General features: G+C 46.0%; 1 protein-coding gene and 1 pseudogene across 2 annotated transcripts; one reads left to right on the forward strand and one right to left on the reverse strand.

Annotated features, from left to right (window-relative positions):
* The first annotated feature begins 392 nt into the window (after nucleotides 1-392).
* LOC309517889 (small nuclear ribonucleoprotein F pseudogene) lies at nucleotides 393-732 on the forward strand (annotated as a pseudogene). Its single transcript has one exon. The product of its transcript is annotated as a small nuclear ribonucleoprotein F pseudogene (transcript).
* A 1,897-nt stretch (nucleotides 733-2,629) lies between these two features.
* Nucleotides 2,630-11,497, reverse strand: LOC309516809 (claudin-4-like). The gene is made up of 2 exons (XM_082195719.1): nucleotides 11,372-11,497; nucleotides 2,630-3,620 (listed from the first exon to the last, which is right to left on the reverse strand). Exon 2 carries the CDS (start codon nucleotides 3,595-3,597, stop codon nucleotides 2,953-2,955), a length of 645 nt encoding a protein of 214 aa, XP_082051845.1. The 5' UTR covers nucleotides 3,598-3,620; nucleotides 11,372-11,497; the 3' UTR covers nucleotides 2,630-2,952.
* Between the last annotated feature and the right edge of the window lie 10,508 nt (nucleotides 11,498-22,005).

Consider the following 22,005-nt stretch of genomic DNA (forward strand, 5'->3'; position numbering starts at 1 on the left):
ATTATTACCGGTAAGTACAAAACCAAAACCCTTAAGAAATTAAACCTTAAGGGAACAACCCATCCAAATAGTCCAATGAGGACGGAGGACTCAGAGGGTGTGTAATGCTTACTGGCTCTTATGAGGCGGGATGACAATAATACTTTGGAAAGGAAATGGAATAGAGTATCATGGGAGAGAGCACGGCTGGCACCTTCAAAAGCAGTACATCCTGCCACACTTTCTTGAAAGTTTGGTGTGTGTGTGTGTGTGTGTGTGTGTGTGTGTGTGTGTGCAAGCACACACAAATATATAGAAATTGTTGTACATCATCCCAATCTGAGCAGTGTGAGATAAGAGCTGCTCGCAGACTAGTGGAAGCAGAAGTGTTTGTCACTTCCATGCTTTCTTTTCAGAGCTTTGGCGGGCACACGTACTGCTCGCCAATAATTTTTTTGTTGCCACAGCCACCCTTAGGGTGGTCTGGTTGCTATGAGTCTGCCTCTCAATCCAAAGCTCTTCCTAAACGGGCTGACTGAAGCCAGTGATGGGTCTCCATCAATGGCTACATGAACATGCAGCTTGCAAATACAGAAGAATATATTGATGGTGCATTATCTGGACACCTTGGTGAAGTTCTGATAAGGTGCAATAATGTCCCTTTATATTATATAAGGGGTGTGGAAGAAGAAGATGGAGAAATGAGAGAATAACTATTTTTGGGGGAAAGTTGTTGTTGTTTAACTGTGCTAAGAAATTGTCCAGTTTTGTTTGCTTGCTTTTTAAAGGTTTTGTCTAGTAACATTTTTTATGGCCAAATAATAAACATTGTCATTGAAGAAAAGTTACAACTATGGAAGAAAAATAAACAAACTATTTCTGACCCCCCCCCCCCAAAAAGCAGTGAGATTCCAGGTTTCAGGGGTTTACCTATACATATATCCAACCTGAGCCTGCAGTGGAGGGGCTCACAGCATTAACACCCCAATAAGGAATTGCTTCTCCTGTAGCCACAGCCTTGGATCCCAGCAGAAATCAGGCATGGCTCTGTCTCTCACCCCGCTTCTCACACACCTCAACTCTGGCTTTTGTTTTTCTAAGTGACTGACGGATGAGGGAGGGGGGCCCCACACATTTGCCCTCTGGGGCAACTTCTTTTGTTACCTTAAGGACCCATACTTACAGGGCCATTACCAGAAAATTTGTCTGGCTATTATAGCAATTGGATACTTGTTGGATTCAGGAATTAGAAGGAATTGAGGCATGCATCTTTGGGGATCACTCCTAGCAGAGCAAGATTGTTTTCCATGAACATGGTCTTAACAGTGAGTCTGAGACTGTGTGAAGGCCAATTCTGGATGCACTAGGCCTTCCACAGTGGGGACATACGTTTCTCTCTTTTGTCCTGAGTTTGAGCATCTTCAGAGTCTGACACCTTCTGTAAAGGCTGTTCTCCAATTGGAGCACCCATAGGCCAGTGTTTCCTGGTTGTTGGTGTTTATACTACATTTTTAAAGATTTGCCGTAAGAGTGTCTTTAAATCTCTTGTTAACCACCAAGCATTATACTTTCCATTTTTATGTTTGAAATAGAGTAGTTGCTTTGGAAGATGATAATCGGGCATCTGAACAACATGACATTGCTTTGACACTGGTGATCTTTTCTTCTAGTACACTGGCATTAGTTCACCTGTCTTCCCAAGTGATGTGTAAACTTTTTTGGACACACGGTCCCAAACGTGTGATATCAATGCTAAATCTCCCCTTGCTCCCCCAACCACCTAACTCCCCCACCCCCATTTTAATTTGCTCCCAGTTTCTAGTTAGCACTTTCAATCCCACCAGGCACTTCCAATTTCTCCAAGACCTCATGCAAAAAATACCTCCCTCAGCCTTCTCTCTCTTTGCACTTCCTCTCTGCTTTGTTTCTGGGCTGGGAACTCTTGCTTGGTCAGTTGTCTGAATACCTTTGGGATATGTTGGTGCAGAGACTGAATTCTTCCAAGGGGGGAGTCTTGCCCCTTGGCTATGGATTCCTATGGCTTTGATGCATACTCTGGTATCTAGAGACCAAGTATGTTCACCATTCCTTGGGGGCAGTGCGAAGGTCACTTATCTTCCTTCTCTCCCTACCCCACCTCTTAGATTGTTCCACAAGTCCGAATATGTACTGCTAACTCTCCCAGGAAGGTTCACTAGATAAGGCACACCTGGCTCCAAGAACTTGTATTTAATGACCTGGAACTCTCTCTCCCTCTCTCTCACACACACCAGTAATAACCAATAACAACTGTTATATATAAAAGCCTGTATTTTTATTCAGGTCATACTAATAAAAAACAGAAATAAAATGGCATTCAATATGAAATGCATGCATGGTGAATTGCAGTGAGTTAGCAAAAAGGAAAAAAAAGAGACCACATCACTTTTGTTTACAAACAACATTGTACAACGCATCACAGCTTTATAAACTCATTTCTGGAGTACCCGTTTCCACCCCCCACTTCTGCCCCCAAATGGAGACCATATTGAACGGTGACCTCCAGGACAATATTAGTAGTTTTAGTCCCCTGATGAGCATCCAGGAAACCTAAGAACAAAACCCACATTGATCATTAAGAACTACTTGGAAATGACTTTTCTTCCCCCCCCCCCAAGGTCCAGCATCTCGTCTACATACATTGAGGAGAACCAGTTAAGAGTAGAAAATGTTCTCTAGAAGCAGAGCTCTGACTTCCGTAGGGCAAGTCTGTACAATAATGTAGTGGTAACATTTGGTGGTGGGGAAAAATACTGATGGGACAAGCACATTGGAAAGTCATGGGACTGTCAGATGCTCTGTTCTTTGGATGGATGGGAATTCTCTGTGCAGAGCCCCAGTAGGGATGCATCTCTGCTCCTCCAAAGGGGACCCAAGCAGTAGTGAGCTTCAGGTCGGCAACGATGACAGCTTTGTTTTCCTGAGGTGGCATTCCTAAACGTAGTTCTTGCTGGGGTAATCACTGTGGGGCTGAGAGGCAGCAGCTGTGTACCGAGCGCTGTAGTTGTTGCTCTCCTTCTTGGGGCAATTGCAGCAGAGCAGAGCTCCTCCGAGGATCAACAAGGCAGAAGATGCCCAGCCGATGTAAAGGGCAGCTCCCAGCTCCCTCTTCTGGGCATCGATCACCATTGGGTTATAGAACTCGCGGACGATGGTGTTGGCTGACCAGCACACGGGGATGAGGCAAAGGATCCCTGCCACTATGAAGACTGCGCCAGAGACAATCATTATGCGGGCCTTGGTGTCCTCGTCTTCAACGCAGTTGGTGCACTTGGCCCCCACGATGGCAACCATCAGAGCCAGAGCAGCCAGGAGCACAGAGATGACCATCAGGGCACGGGCTGTCTGCACATCCTGCGAGAGGGCCAGCATGGAGTCGTAGACCTTGCACTGCATCTGCCCGGTGCTCTGCACCACGCAGTTCATCCACAGCCCTTCCCAAGTGATCTGCGCCACGACAATGTTGTTGCCAATGAAAGCGGAGACTTTCCACATGGGCAGGGCACAGGTTATGATGGTCCCGATCCAGCCCACCACTGTCAGGGCCATGCCCATGATCTGGAATCCAGCAGAGGCCATGACTCAAGGTGAAGAAGACAACCCTGTAGAGAATACAAGCAAGGACACTTTTAATGCATATCCCCAGAAAGTCATTGTTACCCTTTGTGTTCTGGGGCAAGAGACCTTGTCCTTAGTGTTTTAACACACGTTACATTTGAGGTAATCCATGCAGGCGGTCATTGGTGCAATTCAACTTTCTCCACGTTACATTCTAAATAAGTCTTAGGTCACCCATCTCCAACTTGGAAGCCTCCAGGTGTTGTTGCCATCCCTCTCTGACCATTGGCCATGCTGGCTGGGGCTGATGAGAGTTGTAGGCCACAACATCTGGAGAGCACTAGCTCGGGGAAGGCAGGTTTAGGCCAATTCAACTCTTGGTGGCTAAATGGAAGTCCTTTTGTTCAGAGGCAGCAAAGCTACAAAGCTGGAAATATTTGTTGCCTTATTGAGCCTCACTTGCTGCCTTCCTGCAAGGATCTACACTCTAGAGAGCAGCATTCCCCAAGCCTTGGGTCTCCGGATGTTGTTGGACTACAGTTCCCATCATCCCTGACCACTGGCCCTTCTGGCTAGGAACAGTGGGAGCTGTAATCCAACCACATCTTAGGACACAAGGTTGAAAAAGCTGCTCTGGAGGAACCCTCGTTCTGATCCAGCAAAGCTCATGCGTGGTACACACATAACCCTGGCACTTGCAGAAATATATTACTGGAGTCACCTTCAAATGAGACCCAACTAACACAATTTAACAAAATGTTAACGTTGTCTTGAATAAGTGTCAGAGCTGTGCAGCAGGCCATTTCTCAGGCTGCACAGCCCATATAGCGTTGAAGGGCTCCCCTTGTCAAGCCAGTTTTCCCTTGTCACTGAGGGGCGGTGATCATGGATTAGCTGCATGCAGTTATACAACCTGTTTTTTCCAGAAAACCAGGCGTCGTTACTTGTTCTGTTGCCCGCCCATTATTGGGGTTAAATTTTAAGGCGGCTGCAGCGGCAGTGGGGGGGGGGGGAGAGATCCCTTCAGGCTAAGTATAGGTTGGAATGAGGTTTCTTTTGCCAAGCTTCAATTCATGCCCCCCCCCCCAATATGGTGGGGAAGAGAAGAGCTCTAAACTCAGTTAATGCTTATCACTAGTTTGCATAGGCAGAAGCAGCTCACCAAGCACCAGAAAGTCACACACACTTGGTAGCATTTTCTGTGCCAGCTTTGAAAAAAGTTACAGGATAGTCTTGGTACAGGACAACCCAACTCCTACCATATGCACTCTGGAGAGACTAAGAAGATTATTGCAGGATCAGGCCAGTAGGCCCATCCAGACACCCATGAGAAGCCCAAAAGCTGGACATGGGTGCAAGACAACTCTTCCCTGCCCTGCAGCTGCTAGCAAGTGGTATTCAGAAATTTTGTAGAGCTTGGTGGCTGAGCCTTTGTGGAAGATTCCTGGTTCAATACCTGGCACCTCCAGGTAAAAGGGGAGGTGATGGGAAAGACTCTACTGAAGAGGGCCAGCCCAAGGCATTTCACTGCCTAAGGCAGAGAAGATTACACACTTTCCCCCAATCCCCGTACAGATGCCAACTGAGCTGGCAGTTGAACCTTAATTAAAGGCTGGTGATGGGATAATGTCCTTCACCCAAGGCAGCAAGGTCATTTAGGGGACAAGGACACACCCATGTTCTGTCCTCCTGCAGAGGGAAATGGCCAGGCGGCCTTAGGAGGAATAGTACCCCCAAACACCTGCCACCTGAGGCAGTTGCCTCACATGGGGTAAAGGTTGGGCTGCCCAAGATCCCAAAAGCTAATGGCAGCCAGGAGTGGGCAATACTGGGCTTCGACAACATTTGAGGTCAATTCACATACCATGAAAAACCATGGTTTGGCATTAAAATAAGCAAGCCATGTGCTCCAGTTCAAAGGATTGCCTCTTCTTTTTTTAAAACAAAACGAAACAAAACACAAGGCCCGTAGTTTGCAACTGCATCTGAACTGGCAGATGCTGGTTTGTGCTTCCTCCCAGCCAGGACTGAAAGCCAAAATTTAAAGTTGGTTTGCAGTCCTGGCTTAGAGATCCAGACCAAACCAGAGCTGGCCAGTTCAGAAGTTAGTTGACAACTAATATGTCTTGCACTAAAGGAGATAACTGCCCTTTCCTGTTGCTTTATTTTTCCTGGATTCTAGAACAGCGCTCTCTCTCTCTCTCCCCATTTTCTATGTAGTTTCAGAATGACTGGAAAGGGCAACATTTTGTTTACTGAAAAATAAGCTGATGTTTTTATTTCAGATTAATCCAGAACACTTTTACCTGTGGCACCACCCATGATTGGCTTCAACAGTGGGTGCCTCTTGGCAGCAACATGCAACGCTCAACAGAATGTGGACTTTGGTGGGGTGGGTGAGAAGGGAAGCAACTCTGAATTCAAATCTGTCTAGACACGAAGCTCATTGAACACTGTTTGGTTAAGCTGAGTGTGTGTGTGTGTGAGTGACTTGCTTTTATCTCTCAAGACTCTTGCGAAGATGCAAGTGGAGTGACTCATGTGTGCCATACAGAGTTCTTCGATTCCATTGCTGTATTTGTAAAATCAGCCAGCCAGCCCCCACCATCCCCATAAGAACATAGAGCTGCAATCCTGCCGTTTTCAAGCCATACCCTGCCCAAAGAACAGAAATTAACCAAGCTGGCACTGCATAATGGTCAGGTTGGGCACCAAGAGAGGCCCAAGTTCAAATCCCCACCTTGCCACTGAGGTTGCTGGGTCAATCACTGTCTCTCTGCCTAAGGGTTGTTGTAGTCAAGATAAAAAAGGGGCAAGGGGGGGGGAGGCATGTAAGCCACTGTGATATTATTGGAAAGGGAGGATATATACAAGTAACGTCTACTGATATTTTTGGTCTTCCATTAAATGTGCAGTATTAGCTGACCTAAATTTTTGCAAGCAAGAATTGTTGGCTGTTCATAAACCCCACCTAAAATTCTACAGATGCACTTTGCCCCTCCTCCCCAAAGTAGTGGGACTGTAACTAGTTGTAGGAGGACTTTGGGCATACAAATTTTCAGGGGTGCCCTGTGCGATGCCAAAATTTGGTGTGCCCCACCTTCCACCTTTGTCACAGCGCTCCCTGTGGCGCCCAGCGTAGGTGAACTGGGACTCAGCTATACAGCTGCAAATAAAACAATTTTAAGTATGTTTTAAGTACAATATACAATGTGACACTAGATGGCGATGGAAAATTCAGTATTTTTAAAAAACTTTTTTTAATAAAAAAGCATTTTCAAAATGGTTTTTATATGTGCGTATATTCCACCCAGGTCATGCTCCCTTAAATCCGCCTCGGATTGTAGCAGCTGAAGTCCCCACAATTCATGACTTTGAAAATCAGGGCAACCTGCTAAAGGAGTTGGCAGGGAGGGGTTCATTGGGTGGCTTATGCTGTGGTAGAGGTGTGGCAGCTGACCTTAGGATCCTGTCTTCTCAGAAGAGAACACCTGTGTTTTAAGCAATGCTCCCACCTGACTCAGAGGCTGGAGATAGCCTAGGTAGGCGATACTCCTATTTGACTCAGAAACAAGGCCTAGCTCCTGACTCATCTGGTCAGGCAAAACCATTCAGGATTAGCCTTCAGACTCTAAACAAAGCCGGATGATATAGATAGTTCTCTTTTTCTCCTCCTCATACTGAGCAGGGCAGAAGAAAAACAACACTCCCTCCCTCCAACTCATCAGGCACCTAGAATAGCAGCGGTTGCACAACTGGTTGTTCTCTCAAGATCCGCTTTGAGCAGGTAGAGAGGGACACCTGCCCTAGGAGCAACCTCAAGAATTGCATCATCTTCTGCCCTCAGGACTCGGCAAGGTAGTTTGTTGCCACTGGCACTCCGCAACATTAACTGAAGGGAAAGAACAGTATAATTTGGCGACCTATTTCACAACTATTAGGCAAGAGATACATGCCATTCTCCTCAGCGCTGTGGCTCACTTGTTTGCAGTGTCTGTATGGGGCGGGGGAGGAGGAATGTCCTCATTGTTTTAGTCAAAGCTGGGTATTTAGGTTTCAGCCCACCTCTGCCCCACGGCTCCAGGCAAGTCAGGCGACAAGGACATGTACAGCAAGAAAGCACTACAAACATCCAGTAGGCTCTCTCTGGGAGGAAACAGTGGTTTGGATGGGGCATCACCTCCTTCCCACCCCTATTAAAACAACCGGCACATGCCTGGACACAAACTATACATTACGCAAGGGGTCCATAATCAGAACTCACCCAACATTTTGCTTTACATTGGCATGTCAAAGGGGAGGCTCCAAATTCAGTAACAGCAGTAAGAGTTAAGCCCTACACAGTCTTGGTTGGGGTAGGTCTGTGCAGAATTGAATCTTTAAAAATATTTACAAATCACCTTTTCTCAGCAAGTCCAAGGCACTCAAGCAGGTGCTCAGTATCACTACTATTACTTAAAAGGCAGAGCTAAGTGACTGAACAGGTCAATTTGGAGCTTCAGTTGGGGAGCCATGCTCAGGAAAAAACTTGATGTTGCAAACTTGATAGATGATCCAGGGCAATGCTCTGCGCCAAGGCAAGAGTAATGGCAGTTTGTGTATCTCGCAATGCAACAAGATTAATAGCAGCTCAAGGGGGCAGTGAAAGAAATGCAGAATGGGATTTTAGGCTGGCAAAATAGTGCATGAGAAAGGGTTAAATAAAGACCTCCCGCCAACTGCAACTGCTCCATTAACAAAACAGGCAATCTGATCACAGAATTCCTGCATGGCTTATAGCCTGCCTTTTGAGGTGTACACTTTTGATCTGCTAAGCCTAGGCAAGTGTGCAAAGGATCTTTAAACACTGGGATGTTAAACTTAAAAAACAACAACCCTAGGCTTGCACTATGTTCCATTTCAGCTGCATACAGCAATTGATTGTTAGCTTATTACCATGGAGCCCAGTATTTTTTTAGCCAGCATAAATAAAAATGGAGCTGGGGTTATGAGACTAAGTAAAGCACAGAACAGACTTCTCCTGGAAGCTGCATACTTGGCCCCCCAAAAGCCCTTAATGCTGATTACAACAAAGGAGATGCTGGATGTGTCAGGTTAATGATAGAGAAACATAGGCAAGTAGCAACAAGTCTCTCCTCCCAAGTCCAAGCCTAGTTTTCTACGTCCACCAACCATGCTGCCTGAGGCTGATGGGCTTGGAGCCCAAAACCATTCAAGGGCATCCAGGTTGGGGGAAGGAGAGTCCAAGGAAGGATTTAGGAAGAACCTACGCAGGGCTGTGTACTGAGCTAAACTGATCACACCAGCACCGCCATTTTCTTTCTCAAAGAGGAAGAGAAGACAAAGAGATAAGGAATTCTAAATGGATCCTTTGTTGGTAAATAGTGTCTAACAGCTTCCTCAGCCCTCCAGATCTTTTGAGACTACAATTACCACAATCCCTGACCACTGGTCCTGCTAGCTAGGGATCATGGGAGTTGTAGGTCAAAAAAATCAGGAGGGCCGAGGTTGAAGAAGCCTGCTTAATGTTTTAGAAGAGGCAGAATACCACCTGTGCAATAAGCTCTAGGACTTGATTTTGTAATTAAGTTCTGGTAAATACCACTTTTTAAAAAATAAAATCAGTAATAAGTTGCAATTTTTTTCAACCACCCACTGTCTCAGTCAATATGTGTTTCTATTTAAAGCCTCAGGGGAGGTTTACATCACATGAAGAAGATCACACCCTTTTAAACCATGTTAATCCAGGGCCAATTCCAACCCTGTTTTACGGTATAGTTTTCAGCTAGTTTAAAGGACCAACTTTACCTTCCTTCACAGGTGCAATAAACCCAACCAAAACACAATGCCATCTTGCTTTTCAGGTGGCTCTAAAAATCGACCCTACTTCTCCCTTTTCTACTCCCAAAACTAAGTAACACAAGTCTAGTCTGATTTAGAATTAAAGACTTTAGACACAGGTCTTAAGTAGTGTCTAGTTCTCATTATCCCAGTGTTTGGGAATACCTGTATTAGGACTAACCAAATGTCACAAAAACGTGGCAAGCTTTTGAGTTATTTAGGCAAGAGGGTGGGGTGCTTGATGAAGTTATGGAGAACTCAAAAGCATGCCACGTTTTGAGAGTTGTTGGGCAATGCATTTATTAGAATCAACCAAAAAATGTATTGCCTTTGGACTCTGCCCTCCCCCTATGGATCAACCAATACAATAACAAGAACTTTGAAAAACCAGTTACAGATAGGTAGCCGTGTTGGTCTGCCATAGTCAAAATAAAAAAATTCCTTCCAGTAGCACCTTAAAGACCAACTAAGTTAGTTCTTGGTATGAGCTTTCGTGTGCATGCACACTTGTATGCGTGTATCTGAAGAAGTGTGCATGCACACGAAAGCTCATACCAAGAACTAACTTAGTTGGTCTTTAAGGTGCTACTGGAATGAATTTTTTTATTTTGAAAAACCAGTATGTTACAGACGTGTGAAATCCACCTGTCGAAAGGCTCCTTTCTAAACACCCCCCATGGTTACAGGGTCCTCCCCCCCCATTTCCAGAAGACAAGGCAAAGCTCCGACTCTAGCCCTACTTATTCTGTAGCCCCAAAACTCTCGAGAGGAGAAGGCAAGTCTTAGGAGCTGTAGAAATCGACCTCTTATGCCTGCTAGGTGGGTGGGGTGTACGGGCGCAGGTATGGCGGGAGAATCATCAGCCCTTATGGAAGGTTTCCCAGCCTCTGGGACAAAGAGACACGAGGTCACTGGGTGCCTGTGCTCCACGGAATAAAGGTTCCCCACCTCCGCCACACGTATGCCTCGGGCGGGGCCGGGGCGTGAGCGGGGGGTGGGGAGGGGGAGAAGAAGGCGGGGCCGCCCTCCTCGCTTTGTCCATGCCCTTCAACCGAAACTGTCCCCCTTCCTCTTTCTTCTCAAGGGGGTTTCAGTGGGAGTCCAGCTCGCCACCGAAACATCACGGCGCCACCCATTCCCTTGCTGGGAGGCGAGGGGAGAGGATGCCTTTGATATGGGCAAGGGAGGGAGGGGGGAGCGCGGACCCACAACTCCAGCCCTTTCCCACCATGAAGTTTCCAGCAAAGTTAAGAAAGCCATTTCTCTTTGCCGCTTAAGTTCCCCTGGGAGCACTGCACCCACGGAACTCCACGAACACAAGCTATCCATGCCCGCTCGTTTCAACGGGTCTACTCTCGCGTAGGGATCTGGGCTCACAATGCCTCTCTAACCCTTTATTTAGCGGGCAATTTTCTTACTCTTCCAATAGCTTCTAGGGAAGGCAGACTTATCGCTCCAGAGACCAAAAGGAGCGAGAGAACTCATCTCACGACAAGTCCCTAAATTAACGCTCGGGCGTTTATTGAAGACGCCCGTAAACGAAAGCGCTTTCCGCACCTGCTTTAAAAGTCCGCGGGTCAAGCGCGAGTTTCACCACTCGCATTAATCTTACCCCCAATCCAAAGAGCAAATCTAAATCTGTTCCAAGATTTACCAAATATCGCAGGAGAGCGAGCGTCCTTTGGGAAGGAGCGCGGAATATAATAAATTTAATAAAGGACTTATTTAATACTGTCTAATATACCGCGTCGATCCTTGGGGAAGGGACCCAGGCGTCCTGGCATCACTCCTCAAGGCATCCCGCGGGACCCACATAACGCAACAGATTTTTAAAAACTTTGCCTCGCACACAATATCAAGTCTTTAAAACAAAGTAAAACTAGTTAACCCATTTCCACCCTGCAGATCACCAATCTCACTAGCCCCCCCCCCCAGCTAAAGTCTCTTCCCTTACCTGTTGACGGGACCCAAGGAGCGAAAAGGCTTCAAATCCTCAGGAGGCAAGTTGGAGGTAACTTTCCTGGAGGGGCCGGCTATATACCCCTCTCATCCTCCTCCTCAGCCCTCCCCCCCAGACCACGCCCCTCTCATCCCTGATGATGTCAGTGGCAGGTGAAACTGGCGGCCTGGGATAGAAAACCGTCGGGAGGAAAAGCCCCCCAAAGAGGAGGGGGGGCAAGGAGAAAGAGAGACCGAGACGGGCTTGCCCCACCCAGGGCGAAACTGGCGCGAGCGAGCGAGCGCACCTGGGCGGAGGAAGGGGCGCGCTGGCGAAGAGGATCTGGTCGAAAAGTTCCCAGGTGCTCACCCTCGAAGCGCTCTTTAACCCAGCCCGGCCAGACTTTTACTTTGGCCAGCATTATTATTATTATTATTATTATTATTATTATTATTAGGCCAGTAATATCCGCGGAACTCGGTGGGGGGCTTCCTTGGGAGCAAGCGTGACCCGGATCGGGCTGCAAGAACTTGGGAGGAAGCAAAATAATTCCCCTCGGTGGCACGAATGCAGTGCAGCCCCGTGGATGAACCACGAGGCCAATAAAGGGGCCATATAGAGTTTAACCTTAGGCGCTTCAGATTTTTAGGCTTTTCGGTTTCCTGGGTCAGCCACGGAGCCCGCCCGGTCACCTTGGGCCAGTCGCTCCTTATTAGCCTTCTCTTCCTCCCAGGTATTGTTTCTTTTGAGGGGGAATCCAGGTACATAGAAGACCGTGTCGTGAGGCAAGACATCATTCCCGTCTTCGCCACAGCCCAAACCAGGGAAAGGGTGGGATGGTGGGAGTTCGGAGGAGTATTGTGGATTATTTGTGTTTTGACGATTTTCTCCTCAGAATCATAAGAGTTGGAAAGGTCATCCAGTCCAACCCCCTACAATGCACAAGGTGGGTTTTGAACCCACGACCCTAAGATTCAGCCTCACCATCCACTAACTGAGATACCCCATATGATTTGATTTGAATACATTTGTTATTTTTAGATCATTTGTTTGATGCCTATATGTGCGTTCCCCTCTGTATGTAGACTCTCTTAAAAAAGCAGCCCCAACCTCAGCCTGGCAGACACAGGATGTGTCCCTACTTCTCCTGCCAGTTGTGGGGGCAGGCGAACTTCCTACTCAGAGATACGCCAGAATGGAGCAGGTGTAGCAACCAGGCCCCACGCCATCAAAGGTCAGCAGCGGGGCTGGCTCAAGCCCTCCCTATTATTATTGGCAGCTTTATAGCCTGCTGAATTTGCCAAGCTGGGTTTCTGAGGGCTACCACTGATAGATGTCTTGGTGGTGGTAATTCTGCCCACCTACATGACAATTCTAGGGAGAGTGCCACGTCTGAGGAGTGATGCTGGCACCACTTTGCGGGGCAAGAGGCCAGTGTGGGCTGTTTTGGGTCTGAGCAGACTGAGGCCTCTACTGCATGGGTAGGCAAACTAAGGCCTGGGGGCCGGATGCGTCCCAATCACCTTATAAATCCAGGCTGTGGACAGTCCGGGAATCAGTGTGTTTTTACATGAGTAGAATGTGTCCTTTTATTTAAAATGCATCTCTTGGTTATTTCTGGGGCATGGGAATTCATTCACCCCCCCCAAGGTCTGAGGGACAGTGGACCGGCCCCCCTGCTGAAAAAGTTTGCTGAACCCTGCCCTACTGCATCCAATCTCTTCCCCCTTCACCAGCACCGCAGATTGGGGTTTTGGATTGGAGCCTCTCAGCCAGTAGTTTAAGAGTGTTGGGAGTTACGGTAATGGGAGACCCCTGTTCTCCTCCCAGAGCTACAGAATGGTTGAACAGTCATTCGCCCGTCATAAGGAATTCTGGGAATTGTAGCTCTGAGAGGGGAACAGGAGTCTCTTCACAAGTCTGAGCACTCTTAACAAAATACACTGCCCAGAAGGTTATTTGGGGGTGGGGGTGGTGGCAGCAGCCATGACTGTTAAAAGTAGCACCACAGTGCTCTGAATCTGTGGTGGGAATGTGGTCATTGTCTTGCGTGTCCATTTGCAAATTCAGTGGATTGCTAATGCGATGAGGAAGGAACAAGTTCATTCCAAAGGCTGCTTGTCATGATTCTTTTTTTAAAGTGGCCCTACCCAAGATCAGTTCTTAAGGATGTCTCATGTGTTTGTTTTTTTTAACAGCTGTTTAAATAAAGTCTTCCTTCAAACCACACCTACTTTCCCAAAAGCCCGGACTTCTTGCTCTGTAATGAGAAAGGAGTGTATGCTAAGGATTCTTGCCTTTATACCAAATGGTTGAGAACTGGGCCCTGGTAAACATTTCCTGTGTGGACTTTAGAGACGCTCTTACCTTCCCTTGGACAAGAGTGTCATCAGGCGATGATTAAGAACATGAGCTGTGAGCCTGGAAGGCCCTGATTCAACCAAGAATACTCCATGGGCAAAAACTACAACTCTACCAATCTGAAATATAGTACCGCCCTACCTTGCAGGGCTGTTGTGTGGGGCAAACATTTGATAAGGTTGCATCCCATCACTTAGGAAAAGTACTTTATATATTTGTGTGTGTGTGTGTGTGAAATCATTTTTATTGGTTTTACAGATACAAAGATGCAAATAAACACTACTAGTGTTTATTTGTATCTGTAAAGAGATTATCTTTGTATCTTTGTACAGTCATACCTCGGGTTGAATGTGCTTCAAGATGAGCGCGTTAGTGTTGCGCTCCGCGGCAACCCGGAAGTAACGGAGCGCGTTACTTCCGGGTTTCGTCGCTTGCGCATGCGCATGCGCAGACGCTCAAAAGGACACCACGCGCATGCACAGAAGCACCGAAAAGCGACGCGTGTGTGCGCAGATGTGCCGTCGCTAGTTACGTTTGCTTCTAGATGCGAACGGGGCTCCGGAACAGATCCCGTTCACATCTAGAGGTACCACTGTATCTGTAAAGAGATTATCTGCATCTTGGGACTTCTCCCATCCCCTCCATGGGGTCTCATTTTAAACCTCTACAACTGCATATTCATCTATACTCCAATTTTTTTTACCAAACCATATTGCCCATAGTAATTTATACATTGCAAGTGGACTCCAACGTAACTTATGAATTTTCCCTATTCTTTTATAAAGTTTTTACCCTCTTGGTTTCTGAGTTTTCCAGTCAGTTTTGCCATTTTAGCATAGGCCATCAGCTTGGTTTGCCATTCTTCTCTGGTAGGGACTTTTATCTTCTTTCCAACTCTGGGCTAATAACATCTGGGTGGCTGTTGTTCCATACATAAAAAGTCTTTTCTGCTCCTTTGGTAAGGAAAAGTACTATATAAATGATATTGCAGTTGACTGTGAACATTGGGTCCAAAGCTGAGCAACTCTTTGTGGACCTTGCCCTCTTCACATGCTCAGAGGCAGCCACAACTTTTTTCATTACATTCCAGGCACTTAAAGCAGATCTTAACCCCCCTGTTGCAGATTATCTACTTCTACAATTTTAATTATTTTATTCACAGTATTTATAGATCACTTGTGTGTAATAAAACTTCAGAGCAGTAGAAGAAGTTGAGAAGAGCCCTGTTTGAATCAGAACAAAGGTCCCATCTAGTCCAGCATCCCAATTCCTACAGTTTCCAAACAATTGCTTCCAGAAGACTCACAAACAGGCTCGAAGGCAACAGCTCTCCTCGTTTTCGCTCCCTCCCTTGGCAACTGGCATTCAGAGGTAGACAGCCTCGGAGCCTGGAGGTTCTGTTTAGCTATTGTGGCTAACGGCTTGTAGCTTTGCTGAACTCAATCCCCTTTTCTTTTTTTATTTTTTTTAAAAAGATATTTATTGCAATTTTTAAACAACAAACAAACCATCAAACATATAAAATACAACAAACAGAAAGAATCAAAGCAAAATTAAACAAGAGTAAAAAGAAAGAAAGAGAATAAAGAAGGATACAAATAAAATATAGTTGTTCATAAATCAAATTTTCATAATCTTTGGACTTCCTCACATCACCCTTTCCTGCGTTCTCAGTCATATAGTTATAAGGAGCAAATTATTACCTTATTTCAATTCTTATTTTATAGTTCTCAGATATTATGTCACAAATTTTCAGTATTTTGACATGTACTAAACTGCTTAGCTTGAACATAATATTACTTCAAATTTCAACCTTTTCTTAATTATCACTTATTCAATCCCCTTTTCAAACTGTTACAGAAGATCATTACAGTAGCCGCATTTTGAGACAGCAAATTCTGCAAATTGGATTGCAACCCTAAGCACGTATACTCAGCAGAAAGTCCCACTGTGTATATTGAGACTTGCTTTCTAGTAAATGCCTTTAGGAACTGCATCCTTAAATCCCACAGTCTCTACTTGCAGGAGTACAGCTGTCAATGAAGGATTTATGCAGAGACCACAGAAGTTCCACACAGGACTTGAGTTTTGATTTAGGACAGCAAGGAAGGTGAGTAGAAAGATGGGGAGGGAAGTAGCTCTCCTGGGTACTCGGGAATTCGTGGCAGGATTGGTTGCCTTGTTCCAGACACCTTTTTGGCATAAGCAATAAAGTGCTTAAAGAGCAACACATTTGTTGTAGCAGAATCTTTCCTGGACCACAGCCCACTTCATCAGATGCATGAAGCGCAGTCTTCATTTAAGATGCATGTATAAGTGCAAAGGGTAGTGGGAGGGATGTGGGTACAGGCAGTATAAAATACACACACATACACAGAGATAACATAAGAAGAGTCTTCTGAGTATCTTTCTTCCACCACAGGAGTAACAACAGTCAGCCTCTTTTCGATGAGATATGGGGTTAAGGGTTTCTGGGACCAGAACATTATTCACCACCTCTGCGGGGGAGGAAGATAAATTTGGCAGTTTATTAGATCAGAAACATTCTACCAGTTTCCTGGGAGGAGTGGGCTGGGATTTGGCTGTTTGAAGAACAAGGAGGGGGGGGCTGTATGAGCCCCCTGGAGAGTGCAAACTATCCACCTGCCTGGGCATGACAATGAGTCATTGAAATGGACAAAGCTGAGAGATCCGGCCCTTTCAGATCTCCTGAGGTTGTTTGGGAGGGGGAGGGGAGCGAGGAGCAAGGGCAGAACAAGGTAGGGAAAGTTAGGAGGGGGATGGGAGGGAAAGTCACCACTTTTTAAACTGGGAAGAGCTCCTGCGCCTTTAACAGCAACTGCCTGCGAGACAGAAAATCAACTGGTAGAGCTTTCCCCAGTCCCTGCCAATGCAGTGGAAGGAAAACTTTCAACCAGTTGATTTTCTGCCTTGCATGCAGCTTGTTAGGTCATTGAACCTAGGGAAGCATGCACACCTAGTTTGAGATCAAGGGATTTCCCCATCCTAGGCAATCTGCTCATGGCCACTGTAGCTACATTTTTATGATCCTCCTTTGCTGCCCCCGTGGAACTCACTCCCTGAACCTTAGGGCAGCCTTCAGCAACCCATGTTTCGGGTTGCCACTCCTAATAGCCCCAGCCAGCATGTTATTAATTTCTGAAAAGTTGGACTTGCAACTTGGTCTTGGTCAGGATTCCTTGTCAGTTTGGAACAGAGGCTTTGCTCTCATACCTGGACATTCACAGTTCCTTGTCAGGCTGCTGCTGCTGCTGCTGCTGCTTCTTTGCAAAGCTCTACACTTGGAGGTGTAATAAATGGAAATCTGCCCTTATTCCCTTATGGGGTACACAAGAGCCCTTGTAGAGTCCTTTGCAGGTTCTCCATCAGTCGGAGAAAAATAACAGAGGCCAACCAGAGAATATTGAGAAGCAAAGCAGCTAGTGTGATAGGAATTTTATGGTCTTAGATATATGGTAATGTTCATAACTGCACATACATAGATCAACACAGGAAGACCATCCTGGAACCATTTTGATTCCTAAACTGACCAAAGCCTTTCTCTGCAAGGTTAACCTGGAAAAGCCTCCCCATTGTCTCAAGGATATGTCTGTTTGAATAAGGTGTGAGCCTGTGACCTAAAGGTAAAGGTAAAGGTACCCCTGCCCGTACGGGCCAGTCTTGACAGACTCTAGGGTTGTGCGCCCATCTCACTCAAGAGGCCGGGGGCCAGCGCTGTCCGGAGACACTTCCGGGTCACGTGGCCAGCGTGACATCGCTGCTCTGGTGAGCCAGAGCCGCACACAGAAACGCCGTTTACCTTCCCGCTTGTAAGCGGTCCCTATTTATCTACTTGCACCCGGGGGTGCTTTCGAACTGCTAGGTTGGCAGGTGCTGGGACCGAACAACGGGAGCACACCCCGCCGCGGGGATTCGAACCGCCGACCTTTCGATCGGCAAGCCCTAGGCGCTGAGGCTTTTACCCACAGCGCCACCCGCGTGACCTAGCCCAGGAAATAAGTATTTTACCACTACAAAAGAATGGCCAGGCTCCCCAGGCAATCCAATCAAGTAACTTGCCAGACAGGAGATAAACAAGGACAAGAGAAAAACAACATTTAAATTTCTGTGATGTAGGTGGGATGTATCTGAGGGGTGGTCTTAGGTTACACCCCTTCTGTGATGTATGCATAATGTTTTTGGGGGTGGTCTTGATCTAGAGAATGGGAATTTCAAAAGTCTTTATAAGGCCTTGCACACCATTGTTCTGGGTCCTCTTCCTCTCCTGCGTGTGAGGGGAGTACCCTGTTGCAACAGATCAATAAAGATCAAGCTTACTAGCTGCTTTGCTTCTCAATATTCTCTGGTTGGCCTCTGTTATTTTCTCCTACCAATAGGGAACCTATGTAAGGACTCTATATGGGCTCTTGGATACCCCATAAGGGGAAAGGGCATATTTTTTATTTACAACACTAGTAAGACTGATCTTTATTGAACTGTTGTAACAGGGTGCTCCCCTCACACGCAGGAAAGGAGGAAGACCCAGAACCAAGGTGTGTCCACCCTTATATAGACATTTTAAATTGCCCACCCTGGAATTCAAGACCACCCCCAGAAACATCATACATACATCACAGAAGGGGCGTAGCTCAAGACCACCCCCCAGACACATCATACCTCAGTCAAAAGAAATCTGAGTGCGTTGATTATCTCCTGTCTGGCAGGTTACCTGTTAATGCTTACTTGATTGGATTGCCTGGGGAGCCTGGCCAGTCTTTTGTAATGATAAAAACTTACCGGTAATTCCTTAGCCAGATCACAGGCTCACACCCTATTCATATCTTAAATGTGCCCTTAAGACAGGATTTGAGAGGAAAGATACAATGGGGAGGTTTCCCACTTTGACCCTGCAGAGAAATATTTGAGGTCAATTCATTCAGGACTTTTTTTTCTGTGGGGTTTCAGACATGTGGTTTATATATTTATGTATGTGTTTGCTTGGTACATTTATGAACATTTATTACATATCTAAGACCTTAACATTCTTATAACAGAGGCACTTACAGGACCACCTAGGTGTGTAGAAGTAACCCTAATTTTGGGTTACAGACTCCATTAACCCAGAAATAGTGCTTCAGGATAAGAACTTTGCTCTAGGATGAGAACAGAAATAGTGCTCCGGCGGCGCAGCGGCAGCAGGAGGCCCCATTAGCTAAAGTGGTGCTTCAGGTTAAGAACAGTTTCAGGTTAAGTATGGACCTCCGGAATGAATTAAATACTTAACCCAAGGTACCACTGTATTTGTCTTGGTTAAATATATATTGATTGATGGTTGTTTTTTGCAAGGAAATTCTACAAGATGTTTTTATAACCTTTCGTCTTATGGAGGGTTTTTATTGCTCATTTTATTGTTTTTGTATCCTTTTGTGTAAACATCACTTCCAAAGCCCGGGCTGATGTGTAAATAAACAAAGAAGTGTGTGCTGAGGTGAACTCAGGCGTCCGCAGAAATTAATGCAATATTGGCATTTGATGTTCAGTATGGTTTTTGTTCTGAGCTGAGTTCCTCTTTCTAGGATTCCCCCGGGTTACAAAATTAACCAGAAACAGAAAACTACAACACCAGGCAAAGGGAAGGACACTACAACCATTGTCCCTAATATGCTCTTTTTTTAAAAAAAAGCCTGCATGGATTTTATTATTCTTATTAAATGTGGGAAGCATTTAAAAGTGTATCTCCCATCTGATACCAACCCTATTATTAACGCAGAGGGAGGAGGCTGCCTCAGGCAGCTGATTTTGAGGTTCATGAAAGAGCAGTCACTAAATTTATTATTATTGTATATTTATTTCCCAGGAGAGGTATTTGTGGAATTTTCTAAGGTGCCAAAATGGCACAGCCTGGGGTGTTAATAGTATACACCTTGAATTGAGGAAGGGGATACCATTTGCTATGGAGGAAAATGGGCCTTGTATATAGGGAAGCCCCAGGTTCAAATACCTGGTATTTCTACTCAGAGAGGTACACTTAATTAATTTTATACTGTGGACTTAATGGTCTTAGCGAAGGCTCTTTAGATAGTAGTGTAGTTTTACTCCAGTTACTTCAAGTGTGTCTCACAGGGGCCTCCCTTCTTTGATGGTAATGGCCCATTTCACATGCCACAGTAAACTGTAGTTAATGGTTTACCCTAAACACAAAGGTGGCTCCTGGTTCACTCCTTCCCTACTGCAAGCAAGGACAACGATCCAAGATTACTGGCTTTGAGTTACATCCGAATTGGGAATAGTGGTTTGTTTTGCTCAAACAAACCATGATAGATAAGCCAAGAGCAATCCTATACATCACATTGGGGCTTGTTTGGAATGGAAGAAACCACAATCCCCAGTTCAGAAACAGAGCTAAGCCAGTGATTGATTGCTCCTGCCTGAGCTAGGTGTAGATCGAAAGGAGAGTGTGTTCACAGTTAGCCATTGACTACGGTTTACCTTATGTGTGAATGTAGTCTTATTAGCTTATAACACTCAGCCAAACCATGCCTGCACATAAATGAGCAAGCATGAATGAGCAAGAACAAACCTTGGCTACAGCTCATGGATTGTTTGGAGCGAGACAAACCATGAGCCAAGGTTTGCACATAGAGTGGTACCTTGGCTCTCAAATACCTCGGTGCTCAAACAACTTGGAACCCAAACACTGCAAACCCGGAAGTAAGTGTTCTGGTTTGCGAACATTTTTCGGAAGCTGAACATGCTCCATTTTGAGTTTTGAGTGTTACGCTGAGGTCAGTCTGTTTTTCCTATTTATTTTGCGTTTTTGTTTTTGTGGCTCTTTTTGTTTTGTTTTTGATTGATGGATTGTGTGACTGCAGCACATCATTTATTGCTTTCATTTTATGGCTCAGTAGTCTCGTTAGACAGTAAAATTCATGTTAAATTGCTGTTTTAGGGGTTGTTTTTAAAAGTTTGGAACACTTTCTATGGGAAAGCATGCCTTGGTTTTGGAACACTTTGGTTTCGGAACGGATTTCCTGAATGGATTAAGTTTGAGAACCAAGGTACCACTGTCATGGTAAACCAAAACCATAGCTTAGCTCCAAGTAGTATAGGAGCAACAGGAGCAGGGGAGGAGCGAAGTGGCAGCGTTTTTTGCTCTGTCCCTGTTCACACTAAATCGTGCTTTGGCTTAGTGTTGTGTGTGGGCCACACCATTGTGTAAATATTTCACTTCAAAATGTGCTCAACCAGATTTCAAGTAGCAGAACAGGGGAAAACGTGGAGCCCCTTCAACCAGGGCAGATATGATTGAATTACCGTATTTTTCGCTCTATAGGGCGTACCAGACCATAGGATGCACCGGACCATAGGAGGGGGAGAACAGGGGGAAAAATTCTCCCCCTCTCTGCTCAGCGCCCCTTCAGCGAAGCAGCAGGAGAAACGGAGCCCCTTCCATTTCTCCTCCCACTTCACTGAAGGGGCGCTGCGCAGAGAGGGAAAACTGTGCAGCGCCTCTCCAGCGAAGCGAAGCCTGGAGAGCAAGAGGGATCGGTGTGCACTGACCCCTCTCGCTCTCCAGGCTTCAGGCGGCTATCCGCAAGCCCCCGGAGCGCAGCGGGAGTTCCCACTGCACTCCGGGGGCTTCAGGCGGCTTCAGCGAAAGCAACGCGAAGCCTCCGGAGCACGGGGGGAGCTCTCCCTCTGTGCTTCGGAGGCTTCGTGTTGCTATCGCTGAAGCCAAGGAGCCTGCATTCGCTCCATAAGACGCACACACATTTCGCCTTTTTAAAGGGGAAAAAGTTTGTCTTATATAGTGAAAAATACGGTAAATGGAAAATTTCATGTGTTTGCTGCCTCTGTTTGTATCTGATATATGAAACACACCATGGTTTGTTGATTTGGGCTCTCACACTCCCCTCCATATATGACAGTTAAAGCTTCTGCAGTTCTTTGTGACATTCCAACTCAGCAAACTGTATTTAGCAAGCCAGGGTATCAAACCAAGATTGGATATTAAATCTGGAGTATCAAATTCAGGATCCTGGCGTGTGCAAGCCATGCTTTGTGCTAGCCTGTGCTCATGATGACGAACCGCTGTTTGATATGACATCTGAACAGGGGCGGTTTTTAAAACTGTTGTTATGGTTAGCCAAAAATCTACTATCATATTAAACAGCTGACACATTTTCACTTTGTGTGCGGATGTTTCTCAAATCTAGTTAAAATCCTGACATCAGCACCTGGCATACTATAGCAAATGCCATGCTCTACAAACTCTGGAGAGCCCGTGG

Source organism: Podarcis vaucheri (assembly GCF_965113315.1).
Source record: "Podarcis vaucheri genome assembly, chromosome: 13".
NCBI classification, from domain to species: domain Eukaryota; kingdom Metazoa; phylum Chordata; class Lepidosauria; order Squamata; family Lacertidae; genus Podarcis; species Podarcis vaucheri.

Coding starts and splice junctions, on each gene's coding strand:
- LOC309516809 (XM_082195719.1), bottom strand. CDS start 3,597: ATGGCCTCTGCTGGATTCCAGATCATGGGCATGGCCCTGACAGTGGTG.